Source organism: Protopterus annectens, chromosome 12.part0 (genome assembly GCF_019279795.1).
Source record: "Protopterus annectens isolate FY-2018-M chromosome 12.part0, PAN1.0, whole genome shotgun sequence".
NCBI classification, from domain to species: Eukaryota; Metazoa; Chordata; order Ceratodontiformes; family Protopteridae; genus Protopterus; species Protopterus annectens.
This window is the reverse complement of record NC_056746.1, coordinates 140,595,258-140,617,281: the sequence shown is the minus strand read 5'-3', so window position 1 is coordinate 140,617,281 and position 22,024 is coordinate 140,595,258. Positions and strand designations below refer to the sequence as shown.

The 22,024-nt window shown below is 42.1% G+C and overlaps 1 protein-coding gene across 2 annotated transcripts in view; it reads left to right on the top strand.

Annotated features, from left to right (window-relative positions):
• ABCC1 (ATP binding cassette subfamily C member 1) overlaps positions 1–22,024 on the top strand; it is a 1,301,041-nt gene that overhangs the window by 1,246,179 nt on the left and 32,838 nt on the right. For both annotated transcript variants that reach the window (XM_044089159.1, XM_044089158.1), the window contains exon 30: positions 12,806–13,000. In XM_044089159.1, the coding sequence (XP_043945094.1) occupies positions 12,806–13,000 (195 nt within the window). The remainder of the gene's footprint in view (positions 1–12,805; positions 13,001–22,024) is intronic.

The following is a 22,024-nucleotide window of genomic DNA, read 5'->3' as shown; positions in this document are numbered from 1 at the left end:
ATTAGGATGCAGGGGAGCTTGCCCTCTCTTCAAAAAAGAAGTTTAAAGGAGAAGAGCAATCTTCGAGATTCACTCTTCTCTTGGTTTTTCTCTTTCTTTTTTGGCATTTAGCACTTGACATTTTGAGGGCCAGCAGTTCAATAAGGGGGCCAAAGGCCCGTTGTTTTATTTAATATGCAAGTAACTGAATTGCCAGTGAAATTAAGAAGAAAACTGCAAGCAAACATCATTCCAACAGTGCATGATCTGAAACCCACTATATGATGCAGTTTCACATTGTTAACTAAACAGACAATCTGAAGTTGTTAATTTTCTTCCTATTCTTCACTGATGGGTTCGGTTCCAAGCCCTCGGAACCAAGTCGGCATTATACCAAGCTTGCGTGCACCAAAAACTCTCCGGCTAAGCTGCTACCCACAATGCCCTTTGCTCAGTTACCTCAGATCTCGTTTGCCACACAGCCATATAGCAGTGTTTCACCGAGCTCTCCAGCTAAGTGATTTTTCTGATACATTTACAAGTTTTTGTAAAAGTTTTTTCCTGTTTATAGTCTGTTCTTCATATCTATATTGTTTCAGCTCTACCCACAGGTATCTCTTTCTTACCATTGCTGGTATTTTCTAACTTTCTACCCTTGTGGTATCTTCTTACCATTGTTGTTGTTTCCTCTCTTTCTTCTTCATTTCCTCCCCTTTCCTCACTCTTTCCCTTTTGCATGTGTGTGTTCTGGGATGTCTGAAAAGAAGGGAACTACAGGGTTTAAATACTGCTCTTCTTGCAGTGGTAAGCTGCCGAATAGTGACCTCCATGAAGAGTGTGTACTGTTTGGGGGTTCTGCATTTGTCGGCGAAACCCCCGTGTGATATTTGTGCTAGCTTCAGTCAGCGGACGCTGAATGAACGTTGTAACTGATTTTGAAGGGCCTGCTTGCTTCACCTTTTTCAGAGGCTATTTCTGCGATGGAGGTCTCATCCCCTCCGAAACTTCCTCACTCAGACCCCTCTTCACCGGCCGGTGACAGAGGTAAAAGTCATAAACACAAGACCCATAAGTCCTCCTCAGAGCACCATTCTGCCTCCTCGGTTCTGACTACATCGGTTCCGAGCTCGGCTCCAGTGAAGCTTACCGAGGTCGCCTTGTTGGTGCCTACCCCGGCACCGATGGCTAGAGCACTGTTTACTGCCTCTGTTCTGATCAGCTTATCTGTTTGTCTCGGCACCGACATCGCCCATTTCTGCTCCAATATCTGTTCCGACAACTACCTTGGAACGTTTTTTGTCATCCACCCCTGTTGTGACCTCGGCTCCGAGCCCGTTCATGGCTCCAACGATATCATTGTTGCCATTTTCAAAATTGGAATTGTCTGTGCCATTCTGCTATACACCACAGACCCAATACTCATCATCTGTAGAGCCGTTTGCCAGACAAGCCTGCAGCCCCTTTTTGGACCAGCCTGATTCCCCCTCAGGGGCATCAGTGAGATCCACCAGGTACCTTTCCAAATTGGATGTGGTGCGCCTTTTTTTGACCAGCTGCTGACCGCCAGGGGAATTTCAAATCCGCCTAGACCCTATCCCACTCCAGGCTTTGGGTCTATTACTCCAGTAACCCCTACTTACTAACCTCCCTTGGATCCCTCGTTTCCAAGGCTCATTTATCCAACTTTTTCTAGAGGACTCCCTTCTTCGGCACCAACAACGACACTGTCTGAGGCCCCGAGATCCCTTTGGGTGTCGGTTCCATCGGAACCCACCCATCCTCAATCTCATGCTTGGGGAGGGTGGCACCTCCGGTTCCGACGGGATTGTCAGTCCCGACTTCAGATCCGAAGGTGAGTACCGCTCTGAGTCTACTTGAGGCTCCGACAACAGGGGCGGACCATCTGGAGCGGGGTGTGACCCCGGTTCTGATTTTGTCTTCAGTTCCGGGTTCCCACTCCTCTTTGGGCGGGCCCGCTTTCTGGGTGATGGAGAGGGTGCTTGCTTCTATTCCCCCAGTTCCTTCTGAGCCACAGCTGTCAAAGGCCACCCCTCACAGGACTCTGAGAGAGCACAAGGCCCAGGAAACCTCTACCCAGGGTATTTCCCTTTCTGAGTCTTCTTCGGATGCTCCCACCGAAGAACCCCGCGGAAATAGGTATGTAAGAGGAAACACATGGACTCCCCAGAGAAGTCCCTCACGGAAGATATAGACTACGATGATGGGGAAGGGTCTCCACGGTCACCCCCTGATGATGTCTCCTTCGGAAACATTGTGGAAATCTTGAAACAGAGAGGTGACTGGAAATCCTCCAACCCTTCCTCTGAGGAATCCTTATTCCTGCAGACCTTTCGCTGTTGACCCTCTACTTCTTGGGTGACCCCCCCCCCCGCCGATGAGTTGGTTAAAATCATCATGCAACGGGCATGGAAGAACCCTGAATCCATTGAGGCCATCCCCAGGAGATCAGACAAGGCACTCTCCCCTCCAGGGGATCAACCCCCATTAGTCTAGAGGTTGGCCAGTGGATGTTATGATGGTGGCGGCAGCCACAAAAAAGGACCTTGCAGAAGAGAGTCCTGCTGTTCACCCACCCAACATAGAGTCCCAGGCAGTGGACAGGTTAGGGAAGTGAGTTTTTGCATCAGCGACTTTTGCAGTTAAGTCTCTGAACTTTTTGGCACATTTTACGAGGCTCCAGAGAGATCTTATCTCTGAACTCTCCAGAACCCTCGTGGGCCAAGTATCGGATGGAGCACGAGATAAAGTTGCTTCCCAACTTGCCACCCTAGAATCAATATGTAATTCATCCATGAGGTTGCTGTCACACGCAACCGAAGGAGCAACTAGAGCTGCGGGTGCAGACGTAGTCATGAGACACCATGCCTGGATGTGCATTTGTGACCTCGCGGATTCCTTCAAGTCTTCCTTTCTAAATGCCCCTGTCGAGCCATCAGCTCTGTTTGGTGCTAAGATCAAGGATACATTAGCCAGGTGCTAGCAAGACGGGAAGACCTTGTCTGCCGTTGGCCTATGCTTTTCCAAACCTCAGCGTTCCTTCTCCAGGAATCAGAGGAGCGGGAAGATGTGGCACAAGAAGTCTCAAGGTCCTTTCAGTGACACACATAGTGAGGACTCCTCCAGAGGCAGAGGGGGTTCCAATAATGGAAGGCGTCCCTTTCAGGGCAGAGGGGGTCCTCAGAACCACGGCACCAATGATTCCTTCTCGGGTAGACTGTATCAGTGCTCCTGAGGCGCTGCCTGATTTCTTTCCTCTGGAAGCAGTCAGGGCACGTTTTTCTCTGCACCAAGTTGCTTGGCTCTCCATTACAAAAGATCAGTGGGTGCAGTGAATCATTACCAGAGGCTACCATATTCCCCTAATAGCCTATCCAAGACCTCCAGAATCCCTTCCCGATGTTCCACCCAGTCAAAGGGAGGAGGTAGCTTCTGAAATATGAAAGCTACGTCAAAAATGAGCCATCCAATAGGTCCCCCCCAGATCAGTGCGGATCAGGGTTCTACTCCAGATTCGTTTTGGTGTCAAAGAAAAGAGGGGACTGGAGGCCCATTCTGGATCTCCGCAAGCTAAACAAATCGGTAGTTCAGACCAAATTCCGCATGGTCACGATTCAAACCATCCTCCCCTTTCTGTGGGAGGGTGTGTGGAATGTGCTCATTAGATCTCTGGGATGCGTATTACCATATCAATGGAGAAGCACTCCAGGAGCCTCCTTCTCTTCCGGTTGGGAGCCAATCACTACCAATTCAGAGCCCTGCCTTTCGGTCTCTCGACAGCCCACAGTGTGTTCATGAAATGCCTTGCAGTGGTAACAGCTCATCTGACACTTCAAGGATTCCAGGTGTTTCCGTACCTAGACAATTGGCTCCTCTCCACCCCCACCAAGCGCCTTCTGGTCAGGGCCCACTGCTGCACCCTGGGTCTAGCGGAGTCACTAGGCATCACCATACATTGGGAGAAATCTAACCTTCAACCCTCACAACAACTGGAATCCATAGGGGCACTATTCAACACCTAGTCAAGACTGATCTCACTTCCTCTCCACAGGATTCAGAGACTAAGGGCACAAGTTCAGGTGATACTCTGTCAAAGAAAGGTGCCTGCAAGGGAAGCCCTCCAAGCCTTGGGACCTATAGCTGCAGCCATCCCTATAGTTCCCTTAGCCAGACTACACATGCGATTACTACAATGGCTCCTTCAGGCCCAGTGGATACCCAGTCTTCACCACCTGAACTCAGATTCTCATCACCAACACTTTCTTCTGGTGGATGAGTCGCCCCTTCCAGTCTCCCCATCCCAGCGCCACGGTGACCAATGATGCTTCCCTGATGGGGTGGGGGGGGGCCACTTCCAGGGAAAGTCAGTCCAAGGCACGTGGTCTGATGTAGAGGTCAACTTGCATATCTATGTCCTGGAGTTGAGCTGTGCTATTGGCATTGCAAGCTTTTCATCCTCTCCTTCCATCCGGAACGATTGCTGTCCAGTCGGACAACATGTCCGTGGTCTGGTACATAAACAGGGAGGGACCAAATCTTACCCCCTGTGTCGTGAAGCCATGAGAATCTGGCAGTGGGCGATAGCTTCCAACCACTTTCTGATCGCAACGCATAACCCGGGGAGCTCCAATGTGATTGTGGACAGGCTGAGCAGATGCATTCTTCATCCTCACAAGTGGTCTCTCAACCCGAGTGTGGCGGCAGAAATTTTCAGCCGTTGGGGCCAGCCATGCTGCAACCTTTTCGCCTCGCACTCAAACACAAAATGCAGCAGCTTACTTTGCCCTCTTTCCCCCTCTCGGGGAGTCACCGAGAGACACTTTGATCCATGATTGGCCCACGAGTCTCTCTTTATGCTTATTTTTCGATTTCTCTAATTCCCCTTGTTCTAAGGAAAGCTATTCAGTTGAGAAGCAAAGTGATCCTCATTGCCCCATTCTGGCCTCGTCAGGGGTGGTTTCCCTTCCTTCGACCTCATCTGTTACAACCTCCTTGGATCCGAGACACTCGTCAGGACCTCATATCTCACTCACAAGGGCTGACTCCCCTGAATCTGTCCACTCTCAAACTGACAGCTTGGTTTCTCCACATCCGTTAGTTGCCAGGCAGGAAACTCTCTCCTCACCCGTATCTTGGCCTCTCATAAACCATCCACCAGGAAACTTTACAGGTGCAAATGGAAAAGATTCTCTTTTTGGTCACGTAATCAGAAAATAGACCCGTTCTCAGCCCCCGTAGCCACTATTCTTCATTATCTGGCTGAACTGTTAGACAATGCGGCCTCAGCTTCCACCATTTGAGTCCATCTAGCAGCTGTTTCCAACTAACATAACGGGTCAGATGGAGTGCCACTTATTTCCTCTCACCTTTGCAAGACCTTCCTCAAGGGTATTTTCCACAGCAGGCCTCCCATCAGACAGCCATTGGAGGCATGGAATCTGTCCTGGGTTCTGCAAGTTTCTTTCTCTGCCCCCTTTTGAGCTGGCTGTGACATGATCTAAAATTCCTGTCATGGAAATCCTTATTTCTGGTGGCTATAACTTCAGCCAGAAGAATTTCTGAATTACAAGCATTATGTATCAAGAGCCCTTATCTCATCTTGCATAAGGACAGAGTATCACTTCGTACTAACCCATTCTTTCTCCCTAAAGTGGTTTCTGATTTTTCAGTTACAGTCCATTGAGCTCCCTGTGTTCTTCCCAAATTACTCTTGATAGAATACTACCTACATTCCTTGGATGTTCATAGACAGTCATGTTTCTATCTGGACAGAACTAAATCCTTTCACAAGTTGGACCAGCTTTTCATTTCCTTTGCAGGTCCTAGAATGGGAGGTGCAGTATCGAAAGTTACTTTGTCTAAATGGCTCAGGGATTGCATTGCCTTCACATATTCACTTACGGAGGGATCTAAGCCTGGCCAAATTAAAGCTCACTCAACTAGGGCTATTGCAGCATCTGTTGCCTTCCACTCTAGGGCCTCCATGGATGGCATTTGTGCAGCTGCCATTTGGCTAAGCCCCACACTTTTATCAAGCATTACAAATTGGATCTGATCTCCAGGGGAAGAGCAGCCTTTGGGTCAATGGTTCTCAGGAATGTTCTTCTGTAAGGGCCACACAGCTTCTCCCAAGTAGCTGAGGACTCTGTCCCATCAGTGATGAATAGGAAGTAGATTAACAACTTCAGATAAAGAAGTTATGTCTTACCATAACGTTCCATCTGAGTTGTTGATGATCTTTCAGTCATCACACCCTCCCACTGTCCCCCTCCTAATGCTCCTGGTGGATCTTCTGGGTCTTTGTGGTGTATTAGGGTTTCTGTGCAGAGATGGCCTCTGACTTATTTCTTCTTCTATATGTTGCATGCAAACTCGATCTGAGGTAACTGAGCCAAGGGCGTTGTGGGTAGCAGCTTAGGGGAGAGGTTTTGGTGCACGCAAGCTTGGTATAAGGCCGACTCAATTCCGAGGGCTCAGAACCGAACTCATCAGTGATGACTGGAAGAAGATCAACAACTCAGATGGAACGTTATGGTAAGACACAACTTCTTTTTCTTAGTGGTTATATAAATCTTATTAGCACTTGATCTAGAACTTTATATTTTCAAATAATGTGTACTGTGCAGATTCTAATCTAGTGTCAGAAAGAGAAGTTAAGCTCATCTAGTGTGAAGCTATTTATTTTAATTGGCTGGGTTAGTCCTGCTAGACCACTTTCCTCTCTTTCAGGGGGAACTCAAGGCGGTATTCATGTTTTTGAAAATGTGGACATTGCACCAGAGAACTTCCCCCTCCGCTTTTTTTTTTTTTTTTTTTTTTTTTTTTTTACATCCACCTGAACTATTACTAATTCACGCAAACGGGACATCTGTTTAATGTTTTATCCGAAGGAAGGATATTATAAACTGTAGGTCCTCCTTTGACCATGGTAGGACTTTTATATGCTCCTGCATCTTTCTGAAAAAACTATAATTTCTCTCATCATTCTTTTAAATTCTTTCTGTATGGTTCTTGGAGAGAAATAAACATTAAATACTATAGTATATCCTTTACTACATAATAACTGTTTCACCTAATAACATTTTTAGGGTATTAAAAAAGGTCTGTAACACGAGGCTTTGAAAAATTGCAAATATTTTAGCAGAATGAATCCTGGTGTTGATTAGCAATGTATCAGGCCCATCATAGTACTGGCATGTCAGGGAAAAAGGGTTGGGTACTAAATTTTGGAAGCCAAAGTAATGGCAGCAATCATGCTACTGAAGTGACTGCCTTATGTGTGGCCATGTGACAGACATGACAGGCACAATGCGGTGAGGTGCCCAACACTATACACATTCAATGTAGCACCTGATGCCTGGAACACAAACACAATGAAATTGGGAGAGTTTAAAGCCAGAAATGAGGCAACTGAAAGCAGAATAACACTCACAATGATAACCTGAATAGTCTTTTTTGGGGGGAGGGGTTTGAAGGGCAGTCCCCATTTGACTTTTTTAAGAAGGGTGGAGATGTTGCAAAAAAGCATGTGCCTGGAGGAAGGAAAGAGGGAGTAGCAAAGGTAATAGGAGCAGACATGCATAAAATGCAGCCAATGGCAGGCATGTGTGAGGTAGGGAATGAAAAGGGGGAACCGAAGAGAGAGAGAGGCAGACTGAGATTGAGCGATTGATGGGAAGGATTGCACTGCAAACAGAATATGCAAATTGACACATAAGGAAGGGGGGACCACCGTGATGAGAAGGGTTGGGGATATGAATGGCCCAAAGAAGAACCCACCCAGACATCATTCATGTCCATGATATCATGAGCAGGACCTGCCTTTGGTAGCCAGTTAGGCAGGGCAGTCAAGCTATGTGGCGGCATTGGCCACAGAAGGAGGTACTCCAGTATCCCATGGCAGGAGTCTAGCTGCCTGCTCAGTTCAGACATGACCATTCACAGAAACTGACACGTGAGCCAGGGGAGCACTCTGGGACAGTCTTAGAGGAGGAGTCTTGTCCTACCATCCTGGCAGGTGGCTACAGAGGCCATTAGTGAGCCCTCCAGGTCACCATCCGCAGGTGGACATTAATCTCCCCCTTCAGAAAGGCAGGCTTGATCACAACTGTTGACCCATCAGCCAGTATATTGGCTGGTGCAGTTGTAGGTGAACCCTGCCACTCTACTTCCTACACCTCCGCAAACTCTGCGGAAAGAGGGAGCAAAAAGAGAGAGAGAGAGAACAAATACAACATATTCTCACACGTGCTTGAGAACTTGATTTCAGTTTTACATTTTTGCTGTCTGGAGAGCATGCGACTTCCCCTTAGAGAGTCCTCCCTTATTTAAGGCAATCTTCTCTGTGGCTGTAAATTTTAAAACCAGCAGCAATCATTACAATTTGTTCCTGCCAACAGGGGGCAAGGACAGCAACAGACATTATTCAATAAATAAGAGTACAAAACCATCTATACCATGCTTTACTATAAAATGCGCTCTCTCTCCCCCCAGCCACTGCCTCCCAATGATGGATAATGGCAGAGTGGTACCTCCGCAGTTTGCTGTATCTGTGCTGGGACTGCTCACCAGAGCAGGTGAAGCCAGTGGAATTGCCCACAATACTAGCAAGCTGATGCCAGTCACTACTTACTTGCGTTGCTGTCACATTGTCCCACCAGTTGTCCCCCAGTTTGCAGCCAGTAGGGAAAGATTTTAGTCTGTTGTCTGCACTAAGTGGGCACCCTGCTGACACAAGTGCTTGGAGATGCCATAATCCTCTCAACCGATTATTATGAGGAGTAAAGTAGTAGCCCCTTGAACACAGCCACATATTATGGATACCATGAGACACGCATTGTTGGGCAGTAAGGGTGCGTGATGGAAGCTATCATTAGCAGAGGGGAGCATAAGCTTTGCAGTGTCCATGTTTGAGTGTGCTATACACATGACCTCCTAGATGAAGGATGAGCACTGATTAGGGCTGATAATGCATTATGGCATGGCAGACATTCCGCAATGATAGCACTAAATCATCTCAGCATAATTGCTACAAGTTTAATTTTAGGAGGATGAAAAGTGCAATTATCATATTGAGGGAGACTGCAGTAAAATAAACAACTTGAGAGTAAGAATATGATGTTTCCTATGTCCTCATTTATTAATTCTGTAATGATCCTTTCTGTAGTCTTACAAATGAGGTTGGCCAGAGTTTGGGTGTACAATTACCTGGCTCCATTGGCATCCCACTTTGTGCAAAAGGATGACAGTTGCAGTTCGCCATTCATCCAGTACAAAGCCTGTTTGGAGGCTGACATTGAGTAGCCTATTATAGGAGGTCTGACAGGTGTTTCAAGCTGACCAGTAAGCAGCCCAGTATGTTACCTGGCCCCATAGAAGCAGCGTTCTTGGCCTTGGAAAGTGTCTTGAGGACTTATTCATGGAAGCTATGAAGGAGGAGTGTAGATACTGGGAATACAGTGATGGAGGGGAGTGAAGTTAGAGATACATTTATCTGCTAGTAGATTAACTATGTCCTGTGATCTGAATATGTGATATTTACTATAGATATGCACAGTGATGGACATTGTCTAGTGTTGGGGAACACTTCCTAGTAATCAGCTGTGCCCTCCTGTTCTCTGGGATTCTGGGAAAGGAAGATGATGCTCCTCAAGATTTGACAGACTCTTATCTCAGCATCCTGTTCATTATATCTAACTCCTTTGTAAGGCATAAGGTGTAGATTTCCTGTAATAGCTACTCTCCTTTTGGCTGGATTACTTAACTCATTAATGGCCCATGTATTAAGACTCATTCATCCTTTTTAAACATTCATCTCTTGCCCCTTGTATGAAACTCTTGTCATGTGGAACAATCATAAATGTGGTTTTCCTCTGAATTAGGTTTATTTTTAACTTCAAAACATACGTTGACCCAAACAATGTACTAAAGAATTGCAGGAATCCACTAACAATGTAGTTACACTAAGGAACCTTTGAAAACCATTCATTGACATAAAGGCAAGATACAATAGACTCCCTCTTATCCGGTCTTGCTTTAACCGGCCATAGCAACAGACAGAGAAGAACAATACTTCTGCATCCTCTGTGCACTTCACAACTTCTCTGCTTATCATTTTACTCTTAAAATGTTAAAATATTGAAACAAAAATGAACTTGCAAGTTCATTTTTGTTTAAGTATTTTAACATTTTAAAATGATAAGCTGAGACGTTTCCGAAGTGCCAGGTTGATAAGAATAACTTATTGTAAAGCTTTTTCTGATTAACCAGTCATTCGTTTATCCAGCCTAAGGTCTGGTCCCAGTGAGACCAGATAAGAGGGAAGTCTACCATAGTAACAATCTTAAACGTAAACACATGCATCTCATCCAGCTCTGTAGTTACCTGGCTGTACAGACAGTATTGTGTGCAGTTATCAACAGATAACCTAATAAAAGTCTTGCTAGGTGTCATACATATTTCTTCCAATCACTTCTCACTTCTTAAAAAAGTAAACAGAAGTGCGTAACTTCACATTATATGTTCTGACTAAAGCAGTCCTTTTTCATGTACATCATCTTGTAATCTTTACAATCTCAGTTTTTGGCTGTTTCCATTGGGGTCTCCGTTAACAGTGAAGTATGTTGTTAGGGCCCATAGAGGTGGTATTTTTTTTTTTTTTTTTTTTTAGCTTTGGTAAGTACAGTTAGAGCAGTTTCCAAAATATTTTGGGGGAAGGGACTTGGGAAGTTGGGGAACTTCATTAATCTTTTTCTGGTATAAGATGGCATTAAATTATCAGCACGTATAGTAGCAACATTTTAGGGTTGGAGTAAGTAATAACATTATGAATAAATTCAGAGCATTGCTAAATGTTATTTCTTAAGCATTTGCAGTACTTAAGGAAACATTTACGATGATGGTTTTACTCTGCGTTCCACTTTAGTCTTTCTTTTTGTAGCTGGTCCTCTTTCTGGTGATTTATTGTATTTTACCCATAGCTTGCCATTTTGTCCACCAGTATAGTCAACAACTTTCAGTTCATGTTTTTTCCAGACTTCTTCCTTGCCTTGTTCCAGTTTACTTCAGAAACTCCTAAACTTCTAAGCACAATATAGCAATACTGTTCTCACTACTGCACTGTCAGTAGAAGTCCAATCCAGAGAGACTGTTAATGTCCTGTTATCCTCTTGGTAAAGCAGTGCTTCCTGACATCTCTGAAGTTTAGATGCTTTTCTGTTAGCATTTTTTTCTAAGTAATAAAAAGTTATCATGATTGAGTCTTATAACCTTGCATCTAGTCTGGCACAGTTTCCAAGTTGCAGTGGTTTTCTTCAACTGTTAAGAAAACAGTGGTGCAGGGTTACTTGGCTGTATTGCTTTTGGTGGGATAGTATTTTCCCCACAGTGACATAGAATGTTGAAGTTCTGCTGAGAGTTTCAATCTCCTTACTCAAGTTTCTGGACACCATTCCATTTTATCCAGATCTTTCTATAGTTTTAATTCTTGCTCATATTTTATTGATGTACAGGTGATGTTCTTGTAGTTTTACCAACACTATTTAGCTGAAAAGGTAGATAATGGCATACAGTGGTCACCGAAGTAGGGGCAGTCTGAAATAGCTGGTTTGTACAAAACCACTTTAGCCAGTTAATGGATTTGGAAAAGTTTATAAGTTGTTGGAGCCAGATTCTGCCACCGTGGGATATTGATAGGTAAGAAAGCCGTTTTCATTTTTCTGTTAAACCTCATTTTCTGGTGTTTCACAAGCACTATAGTATACCTTAGAACTAATTTCTCCTTTATGCCTAAGGTAGCAACAGAAAGGTGTGTAAATTATTGCATTCAGTTGTCTGTATACATTCCTTCATATTTCAGTCCCCGGGCGTACTTGCTGCACAGCACTGACGCTCGCTGTCATTTAAGACACTTTTTTGTGGCAGAACCAAGCCAATAAACACTGAACTTTTGTTGAGCTGTAAAGTATCTAAGATTGTCATCCTTGCTAGGTAGGTTTTTAACTGCATTAAATTTTGCTGTCTTAAGTATAGTAGGTCACTGCTAACGATCCTTAATGCTCACTGTGCTAAAGCTTTAGCTTCTTCATTATCCTTTTTCAGAAATGCAGCTGTTGATGTGTGCAGCAGGCAGATGATGTTCTCTAAATCCACCCTATAATGTTTTATTAAACATCCATGTCCACAACCTCCTTTGGGGCTATCATTATCCAAGGATATGTTCTCAGAAAGGGGCTACACAGTAGGGAAGAGTACGAGACCTTGTGAGTTACCAATGATGGATGTACTGTTACCAGATGATAAATTATGCACTTACTAAAGTGGCAGATACGTAAGGGTAGGTCTATTTGGTAACATCCTTGTCCATCTTCTGCCCAATTAAAGAATGTTTAATTTGTCTTGCATTACATTTTCTTTGCAGAGCTAATTTCATATCTGGTGAGGGAAAGTTATATAAGTGTATTATGGGATAGGCAGAAGGTACTTAGCAGCGTAGAAAGTGTGTTTTTTTTTTTGTCAAGCATTTATTATGCCTTTGGTCTTAGTCATGTCAGTTAACCAAGAATGAACCTGTTCTTAAAGATGTAGCATTGTGGTAAGCATGCAGTTTCATTTTGTAATACACTGATGCATTTTGGTATTAATAACAGTAGTTGTGATTGACATCTGTTAAGGAAAGGAAACAGCATCTTAATTTACAACATATAACACAGCAGCCTGCATTTTAAAAGCTAACAGGGGCAGGTAGATTGTGCACACTGTCATTTTTCTGAATGGAGAACTGACTTTGCTTAATTCCTGTTTTGTTAAGCGTTGGCCAGCGACAGCTGCTGTGTCTGGCACGAGCACTTCTTCGAAAGACACGAGTACTGGTTCTTGATGAAGCAACAGCAGCAGTGGATCTTGAGACTGATGACCTTATCCAGTCAACAATCCGAACACAATTTGAAGAATGCACAGTTCTGACAATAGCACACCGACTCAACACCATAATGGACTACACAAGGTGATATAAGTTTGGTTAATTTACTATATTAATATCCATTAATGTTGTTATTTTGAATTTTTTTTTCATTTGTTATTGAGAATCTGCTTGGCCATTTATTTTCCAAGTGTATCTAGGTAGCAGTTAGCTTATAACAAGAATTAACCTTTTTAATAGTTTTTTGATGAGGTGATTTCACAGTCATAGAAAAAAGAAAATATTCTGCTTGCTGTCCTTGTAGCATGAGCCCTAGACACAGTAATGCCCTGCATTGGGAGATCAGCATTATGTACAAAAGAGCTAATGAGACAAGAAAAAAATAATGTTAAACGAAGAGCCTTCTATGATTGCCCACTTTCATGTCCCAGGGTCTTAGCCTGAGAAGTAGTATTCCAATGATTTAATAACTTTTGCTATCTGATGTTATTCCTTAATTTGCCAACATCACCTGGGGTCCCAGCTCAAACCTCCAACAGTTTTATAAGATGCACCATGCACCACTGATAGTCATGTGCTTCCCTTTCTTCCAATTAACTGCTTTCCATAAGGTCCAAAGAGCATGTCAGTGAGCTGCACTAAGGTACATTCACTGCTGGCTGTACAGCAGTATATTACATTGTCACAGCACTAATGGTTTTAAACTTAGTTGACCAGTACCGTTTTCACAAAAATGTTCTTGTGAAATGCAGGTACAAAAACAGTTTTGCAGTACTATTTTGTTAATGTAATAGCTTTGCTCCTCTAAATCTGTTATACTATGCATTTTGAATAGCCAAGCCATGCTGCCAGCACTGTAGAATTATACACTTTTATATATTCAAAGTACCGGTTGTTCTCTTTCGTTTATTACTATTTAAAACATTTGGATGAAAATTTCACAGCTGCCTTGTGGAGATCATTTTGTCCTTTCTTAGGAACCATCATAAGCGATTGTATTGCATCTTATCTGTTCCTAACAAAAAAGTTCATCATGAATGATTGGGGAGCTCTCTCCAAAAGATTTTCACACACTGATAAGATTGAGGTAATTACACTTCTGGAGGGCTGTGGTTTAAAAAAAAATACACAAGGCCACTACCAGAAGCAGGAGATTAGACGTTCTGGAGACTTGTGTGAAAGCTGCCAGCCTAGCCAGATAGAATTTTATAGATAATTCTGTCATTTGTAAATATTAATGTAAGCCACAGGCTTGTTGTCTTAAATGGAAAAAAATGCTGTTATATGTGGAACTGCAAAAATGTAACAACAGTTCACTCTGCTGACCAAGTAAAGCATGTTGTGACCCTTTGATGTAAACACTGCTCCAGCCAGTCTAGATGAAGGAATTCTTGCTGTTGTTTTAAGGCCAGAGTTAATGGCCAGAATTTGCATGCATAAATGTCCTTTACTGCTCTGGCTTATGCCCAGAGATGAAGAATGTAAATGTAGTTTCTGTTAGCCTGGGAACCCAGGGAAGTGTGAAGAATGATGTAATGTGAAACATGAATGTGTTTTAAAAACAGAGAGAATCAGAGAGCATTAAGCATTTTTGTCTTGACCAGCCAACTCACCAGCACTGTCTTGCTCTATATGTAAGTTTATCTTAGATTTGTGTTTTCTCTTAGTCTAATCTTTCTAGTTTCTAGCTATTTCTAAGTGTTTTTCTGTGATGTCAGAACTGTACTACTGAATTATTTTAAGTATTTCTCTGTGATCTCTGAACTCTTGACTAGCACTGTGTAGTAAAAAGTATCGTCTTGTATTTTGACTATTTATTATTAAATATTTTAAACCCTTTCAACTGTGGCTGTTTTTGTAGAGATAATTTAAGCACTTTAGAATACTTGCATGCCTTTGGTAAAATTGTACAAAGCCACTCTAATAGCTTTAGCCGTGGGCTATACTACTAATTGGATAATATTGCACAGTAATAATTGGACACCCTTTTAAGGGCCTTTGAGTAGCTGATAAATATTAGTGGGTGGTGTCAGCTGGTACTACCGTATGGTCTGGGAAAAGGGGGAACAGCTGAAGAACCTGCGCCAGCCTTCCTCAGGAGTGTCTGTGTGGTTATATAAACTCTTCTCAAAGTGTGTGTGTGTGTGTGAGCTACTTGGGCAGGGACACGAAGCACTGGTTGAACAGAGAGGGAGCTGGAGGTTTTAGCTTGCCTACTAGGCTGAGATCTGGAACTCTATAGCTGTGCCAGTGGGAAGTCTTATTGGGGACTTTGAGAGCAAGGGAGCGACCAGCCACGGACTGGCTGTGATCTCTGTGTGCTCTTAAGGGAAATTGCACTTTACTGTGTGTATTTGTTATCCTTTCCTCCTATATGAGACGCCCCTCACTGGTGTTAGTGGTGAGGATTGTGGCTCCTTGATTGCTGGGCCAGGGCACGAGCATCACAACTTATCTTTCAAGACAGACTGTAAAAGTAATGGTGGTGTCAGGTAAGTCAGTCTTATACCAACAAATTAGAAGAGAAAGAACAGGTAATACACAGCTAGCATGACCGCCATAGTCCATCATATGTCATACCAGAGAGCTTTGGGAAGAAAAAAAAGACTGACTGAACCAAGATACACAGAAGAAAAGGAAATACTTTGAACTGTAAAGTGCACCAAGCCAGCTTAGATTGTTACTCTTAATCATCTTGGCTACTGTGCGTGTTAAGGGTGTCCACTTTGAAGAGACATGTCTTTGTTGAACTAAGATCACACTAGTTTAATCCATGGCTGACATATTTCAGATAAACTGATTTAGGAATGTGAAAGGTGGTAGTTAATCTTGGTGGAAAGTCACATTTTCCTCCTGGTTCATTCCAAATTTCCCACTCTGGGCTTTTCAGAGGGCAATGAAAGCCTGTGTACTTTTTTGACAAGATGACTGTAACGGACAGTTTTTTTAACATGCTAGACTCTGGGTTTCTGCCATATGCCTACCAATTCTACTATGTAGTCCACATCATTTACCTTTCTCACAGTAACGACAGGACCCCCTCGTGATTCCTGGAGCTTGTGTGAGCACCATCACTGTCTGCTCAACAGACTACTCACTGGTCCTGGTTGCCCAGTCGTACCAGGCCTTATACTGCTTTTGTGCTCCTGTTGGTTGATGCCATGCTTTCTCCCTGAGGTTCAGGACATGTTTTAGAACAGATTCCTTATGGAAGAGACAGTCACATTGCCACTCATCATTAAGTCCAGGCTGTCCCTTACCCTGTAAATCATATAGCAATTCAAAGGGTAAAAATGTTGTTGATTTCTGGGATGCTGTATGCAGAGAAGAGATGGGGCATGTACCTGTGCTATTCCAGCATGAACTGGTCTAAATATGTTCTTTATTTAGACTCTCCACTACGTCATTGGTTTGTTGATAGTAGAGTTTTACCCCACAGGGCTTCTACAAACAGGCCAACAGGGTTTAACATCAAATTGGCACTTCTCCATATTTCTCTTGGAAAACCTACCCACTGAAAATTTCTGTCAGAGCATTTGCCATATGCTTTGCATCAGTACAGGACAGTGCTGCCACCTCAGTTTGTAGTAGCGTAGTTCACCACCACAAGATGTACGTCTTACCTGTGAAAGTACTAAGAGGCCCCACAATGTTCATAATTACTCTCTGCATATTATTGTAGATCCACTTTAAAAACATCAAAGCAGTTTTAGCTTCATCTTCTACTTTGCCAATCCTCTGGCACTGCTCACTTGTCTTGCACAGTTCCTCCATATCTTTTGCAGTACTTGTCCAGTAGAAATTCTGCATTAGCCTAATTTTTGTACATTTGTATGTCTGCATTGTCTGAAAAGGTAATACTGTGGGCTGTAGTCAGAAGCGCGTGTAAGGAGGCCCTTGGTGCTACCAGCTCCTGTATCACTTCTCCTTCTAACCATCCTGAGGAGGTGCTTTCTCTGTATAACATCCCTTTATCCCAGTATGTTGACTCCCCCTGCCTTTGATGACCAGTAGTCTCCTTGGTTACCTCTCTCATATACTGTAAGGCAGAGTATGAGATTTTAGCCTCAACACTTGCTTTAATGAACTAGGAAGAAAGAAACTTGACGAGGAAGCAACCACTGAAAGCCGTAATCTGTTTAATAGTTAAGCACTTTCATTCTTACACTAAGAACTTCATCAGAACAAAACATTAAGTAACACAACCTTATTAAATAAATAATATATTATATGTTAAAATCAGCCAATAGTATCACCTGACAAAAAAAGTTCAGCAATAAAAATACTAAATGATTCAAATGTAAAATCTACAAAACGAGTAAAAATGATAATCATTAAAAAAAACTTGTGATGTTTCAACATTTAAAAGGCTTTGTATTGTTTCAACCTTAAAAGAGAAATAATTAAACATGTATCATTTAATCCCAGGCTATCCAATGTTAACTGCCGTTTTAACTCAGCCTTTTCAAGGTGGGCACCATAATTCATCCTTGAGGGTCCTGTTTTACTTGTTCTAAAACTGAAAAATTAAAACTATGAGAAGGAAATATTTCCAAATGCCTATACAAGACATCAGTGTTTTTTTTTTTTAATGTCCAGAGTGTGTTCATAAATACGTTTTCTAAATTTCCTGGATGTTTTTCCAACGTAAAAAGTTGGACATAAATTACACTGAGAAAGGTAAACCACGTTATTAATGTAACATGAAAAGTGACCAGCAATCCTATACACTACGAGTTCCCAAAGTATGCGCCGAGGCACCCTGGGTAGCAGTGGCTTCCTCACCAGGGGTGTTGTGAACTAATAAGCTTAGCTGCAAAATAAACCGTGAACTAATAAGCTTAGTTACTAAGCTTATTAGTTCACGGTTTATTTTGCGGCCGCTTAACAGAAGGTCTGTGTTCAGAATGACAGTTAAGCTACTGGGTTTGAGGATTACTTAATTTAAGAAACAAGCCATGCTATTTACAGGTAATTAAGCATCTTGTACCCTGATCCAAACAAAACAAACCCGGTTGCAAAAATCTGCAAGATTAGCAAAAGTGGATGTATTCCTTATAAACTCATATTGGAACAAGTCATTTAATGGGTCCATGTTACCATGGGACTCAATCAATGAAATAACACAACATTCAAATGTATTTGCTTATAAGAGATGTTAAGCTTATAGGTGTAAAGTTCTTGATTTCATCAGATGCCCCACCATTATGAAATGGAACAACATAGGCTAACTTCCATGTTGCTGGTACAAAGCAATGCGATAAAAACTTGCTAAACAATAATGTTACACATGAAAATAAATTTTCCTTCATTTTAACAAGAAAGCACACTAGAATGCAATCTGGGCTGGACTACTTGCTTAAGTTTAGTTAAGTTTTTGTGGTGTCTTTACTGAAAGCTGGAGAGAAAGATTCAAACATGTCAATATTACAGAATTCTATCTCTGGTGTTAATACAGGGAATTTTACATTTGAGAAATGTGTTTTTTCAGACAGTTCTGTACCACCATACAGCATACAGTTTTTACGGATTATTGGCCCAACACCCTTAAAATATTTTCCTACATCTGTTATCATACGAGTAAAACTTCTCATAATTTCCTGGTGCACATAACTGATTCTCAGATTTCTTTAGCTATTTTCAAAGAATATAGCATTTTTACAAGCCAAGTTATAACATTTCTTAGCTGATCTGTTACACTTTTTGAAAAAGTAAAATTTTACCTTTTTCTTGAACTGTTTGTTTTGACATTTCTTCCACCATAGAAATTAATATTACCTCTTGGAATCTATATAATTTTCATACATTTTCCCATATTGTTAACACAGTCTTGTTAATTGTGAATTTTTTTTGGAGTTCTATTTCAAGCTGTCAGTAAAGATAAGTTATGCACTTTGTGATTTTTTTTTTCTATGATACCGAGTTATACGTATAAGGAAAGAACATGTTTTTCCTGAACAGCCAATAAAGTACCAGTTAAATAACACAAGATGATTGCTCAGGTCACCTTGTTGTCATCTGAACCTTTTCTAAAGAAGATACATTGTTTTTTTTTTTGGATTTAGTTTGATGTATTAAAGACGAAAACTGCAGCATTGTGATCAATGCAGAATGGTGGGGTGGGGGGGCACTTAGCTTAGCACAGCTGGTAGGAATGCCTTCTAGGATGATGCCGAATATGTTGTTGTTCGTTGTCAGTCAGCATTTTTGCAATCATCTTGAGACTGTTAATGTTTATGAAGTATGAAGTCTAGTAGTTTTTGTTCCCAATTATTAGCTGAGGCATAATGTTTCCTTCGCTATTTTTCCTCCCCATCCCTGCTGACTATGCAGATTCCCTTTTTGGTCCTCTTTCACAGATCTGTCCCAGGGCCAAGTTAAGAGCTAGCTGGTGGAGGACCATCTTTCATACAGCCATGAGGGTGCTTTCTGTTCTTGGTAGCATCCCACATTATCCTAAAGAGCATAATTGACTGTCACCAAAATCACCCACAATGCCCTCACCTAGTGACTCCATACGTCTACATGCTAGCTATGAAGGTTACCACATATACGTGGCTTAATGTCCAACCTCAGGTACCCCCCCCCCTGAATTACCACCCTTCCTCCAAGGGACAGTGTGCATGTATGTGACTGGCTCTGCCCCCTTCTCTCCCCACCTGGATGCACCTGCCAACACTATCAAAAACCCAAGCTGCTAGTTGGAGCTGGAGTTGTCTGGGCTGTAGTCAGGACTTTACCCTTGTACACTATCCCCACAGCCACTAGTTTATTAGCTGAGGTAAAGTCTTCTCACTTAGTGTGATTAATTCATAGAGCAGAAAAGTAGTTTCTCTTGTAGCCTATGCCAGTTGTCGAAAACAGCTAAATACAATAAACTCACATTAACATATAAATCAATGAGTAAATACATTTTTGAAATCGAATTAGTGATGTCTTGTGATTTGTACAAGGAACCTTTTTAATCATGACCAACAACTATTAAAAGGTAGTATTACAAATAAACATGAACTCACAGAAGTAAAGTAATCAGGACTGCAAATACTGAGGGTACAGTTCAATAACTAAAACTAGTTTCATTTCTTTAAGATTTTATTTATTTGACACTTGTTAACTGGGTTAGTCCGACTGGGTAGAGACCCCTTTTCAGCGGAGACTGCTCATCACTATTCAACCCCTTACAAACACACACACTAGAGAACTTGGAAGAAAATTGCCATAGTTGTACATTTATTGTGCCACTTAAAACAATCTGGTACTGATGGAATGATTAAAATGACATTCAAAGGCCAAATGGACCAAATATGATGAGCCAAAAACAGACGTGTAAGAGAGGGCTTAGAAGGAATGGCAATTAGGTGATAATTTGTTTAATGTTACAGAAGATGTGTTCTTTTGCAAATGAAAAGTTTGACAGCTATGTTTTATTCATTTTTGGCATTCAAAAACTCGATTTCAGGAAAATACCCCTTCACAATGATCCATGAAACTAGGAAAAATAAGTGTGTGATATTTATGTTCATCAGTGAAAAGGCAGCGCAATGGCCTACCGGTTTGTGCTGCTCACGCACTGTGCTCCGTTCTCTGGTTCAGTTGACCACTAATCATGCCTCAACTTCTAAGCACAAGAAATCTCGACAAAGCCAAAAATAATGGGGAACAAAGAACCAAAAATATGGACAATTTAAAAATATACTTTTAAACTTGGATAATTCCTAAAATAAAATGTGTCATGTTAACACGCTTTTTCTGAAGGATATGAAGTCTGAAACTCATACCTGTCATCATTTAGTCAATTCAGACATCAATAATTTGCCAAAAAACTACAAATTTTATGAGGAAGAGACCAAAAAATAATGAGGCAGAAAACTGGACATTCTGCGAAAATCTGGACCATGTGGGCTCTACACACGTTGTCCCTTGGAACCACAGGACGGTTTGCCCGCCAGTCTGTTGCATTTTCGCCTTACTCCCACTCAGATCCTGGATAGGATCCTGTGCCACTGAAATTAACATATGGCAAACTGAAGGGATGCATGCCACTCAACTACCCTGCTGAATAATTCTGGATACAGACTAGAAAAAATGGGGCAGAGGGAGGGGGGAAATAGCCCAAATTAAGGTCAATTTTTTAAATATATTGATATTACCCTAATTCACTTAAAAAGTTACTAAAACAACATATTTTACATCCACGTGCATTTTCTCAAAAAAGGAAGAACTCAATGTGTTGAATAACTATCTGTAATTCTCAGAAATTTACTAGGAAAAAATTCTATGAGGAGCAGGAGGACAAAAATATAAGGCAAAACCGAGTTGTTGTTGTTGTTGTGACTTTCGGCTTTTCCCGGTTAGGGGTCGCCACAGCGGAACTCCTGTCCGCTAATGATTGGCAGTTGATTTTTACGTACCGAGTTGCCAGCCCTGACGCACAACCTTCAACAGGGTACGCCCCTTCAAGCATGTCTCCACACAGAAGACGCTCTAACTGTGAGTCGAACCGGACAGCGTCTTACTGTGAGGCGACAACGCTACCGCAGCACCACCACCGCGGATGCGCTCTGTAAAATTCTGGACAGCAAAAAGGAGTAAATGAATGTAATCTGCAAATACATATGTATACATTATAGCCCTAAGCCACAGATCCCCAGTGATAGGCAGGTTGACATTTGAATTTCCTTAAACAGAAAGAAAACTTGCTTCCTCAGACCGCAAGTATGCGTGTTATCTGTGAGACTGACTTCCTCTTGGAGATTAATATAGGAACACAGAACAGAAAAAATGTCTATCAGAAATAATTTTTTTCCACAAGGACATCCTGTCTAGTAATTTGAGCTTATATCGGATATGTGTGAAGTTTAGGTCTTACAATACTTAGAAATGTGGAAGGAAACATTTTGAGACATGCCTCAAAACTCTGGAATGGTAAAATAAAGCATTTCAAATACATCTTAAAATCGAAACAAAGCCCAGATTTTAACATCACTGCAACATTTAGATGCACATAAAATGAAGGTGCTTTTTTTTACACTTTTATGAAAAAGACAGGAATATATTGTCGGGAAAGAAGTATATTGCAAAGTGCTTGGGGACACTGTAATATAAGCA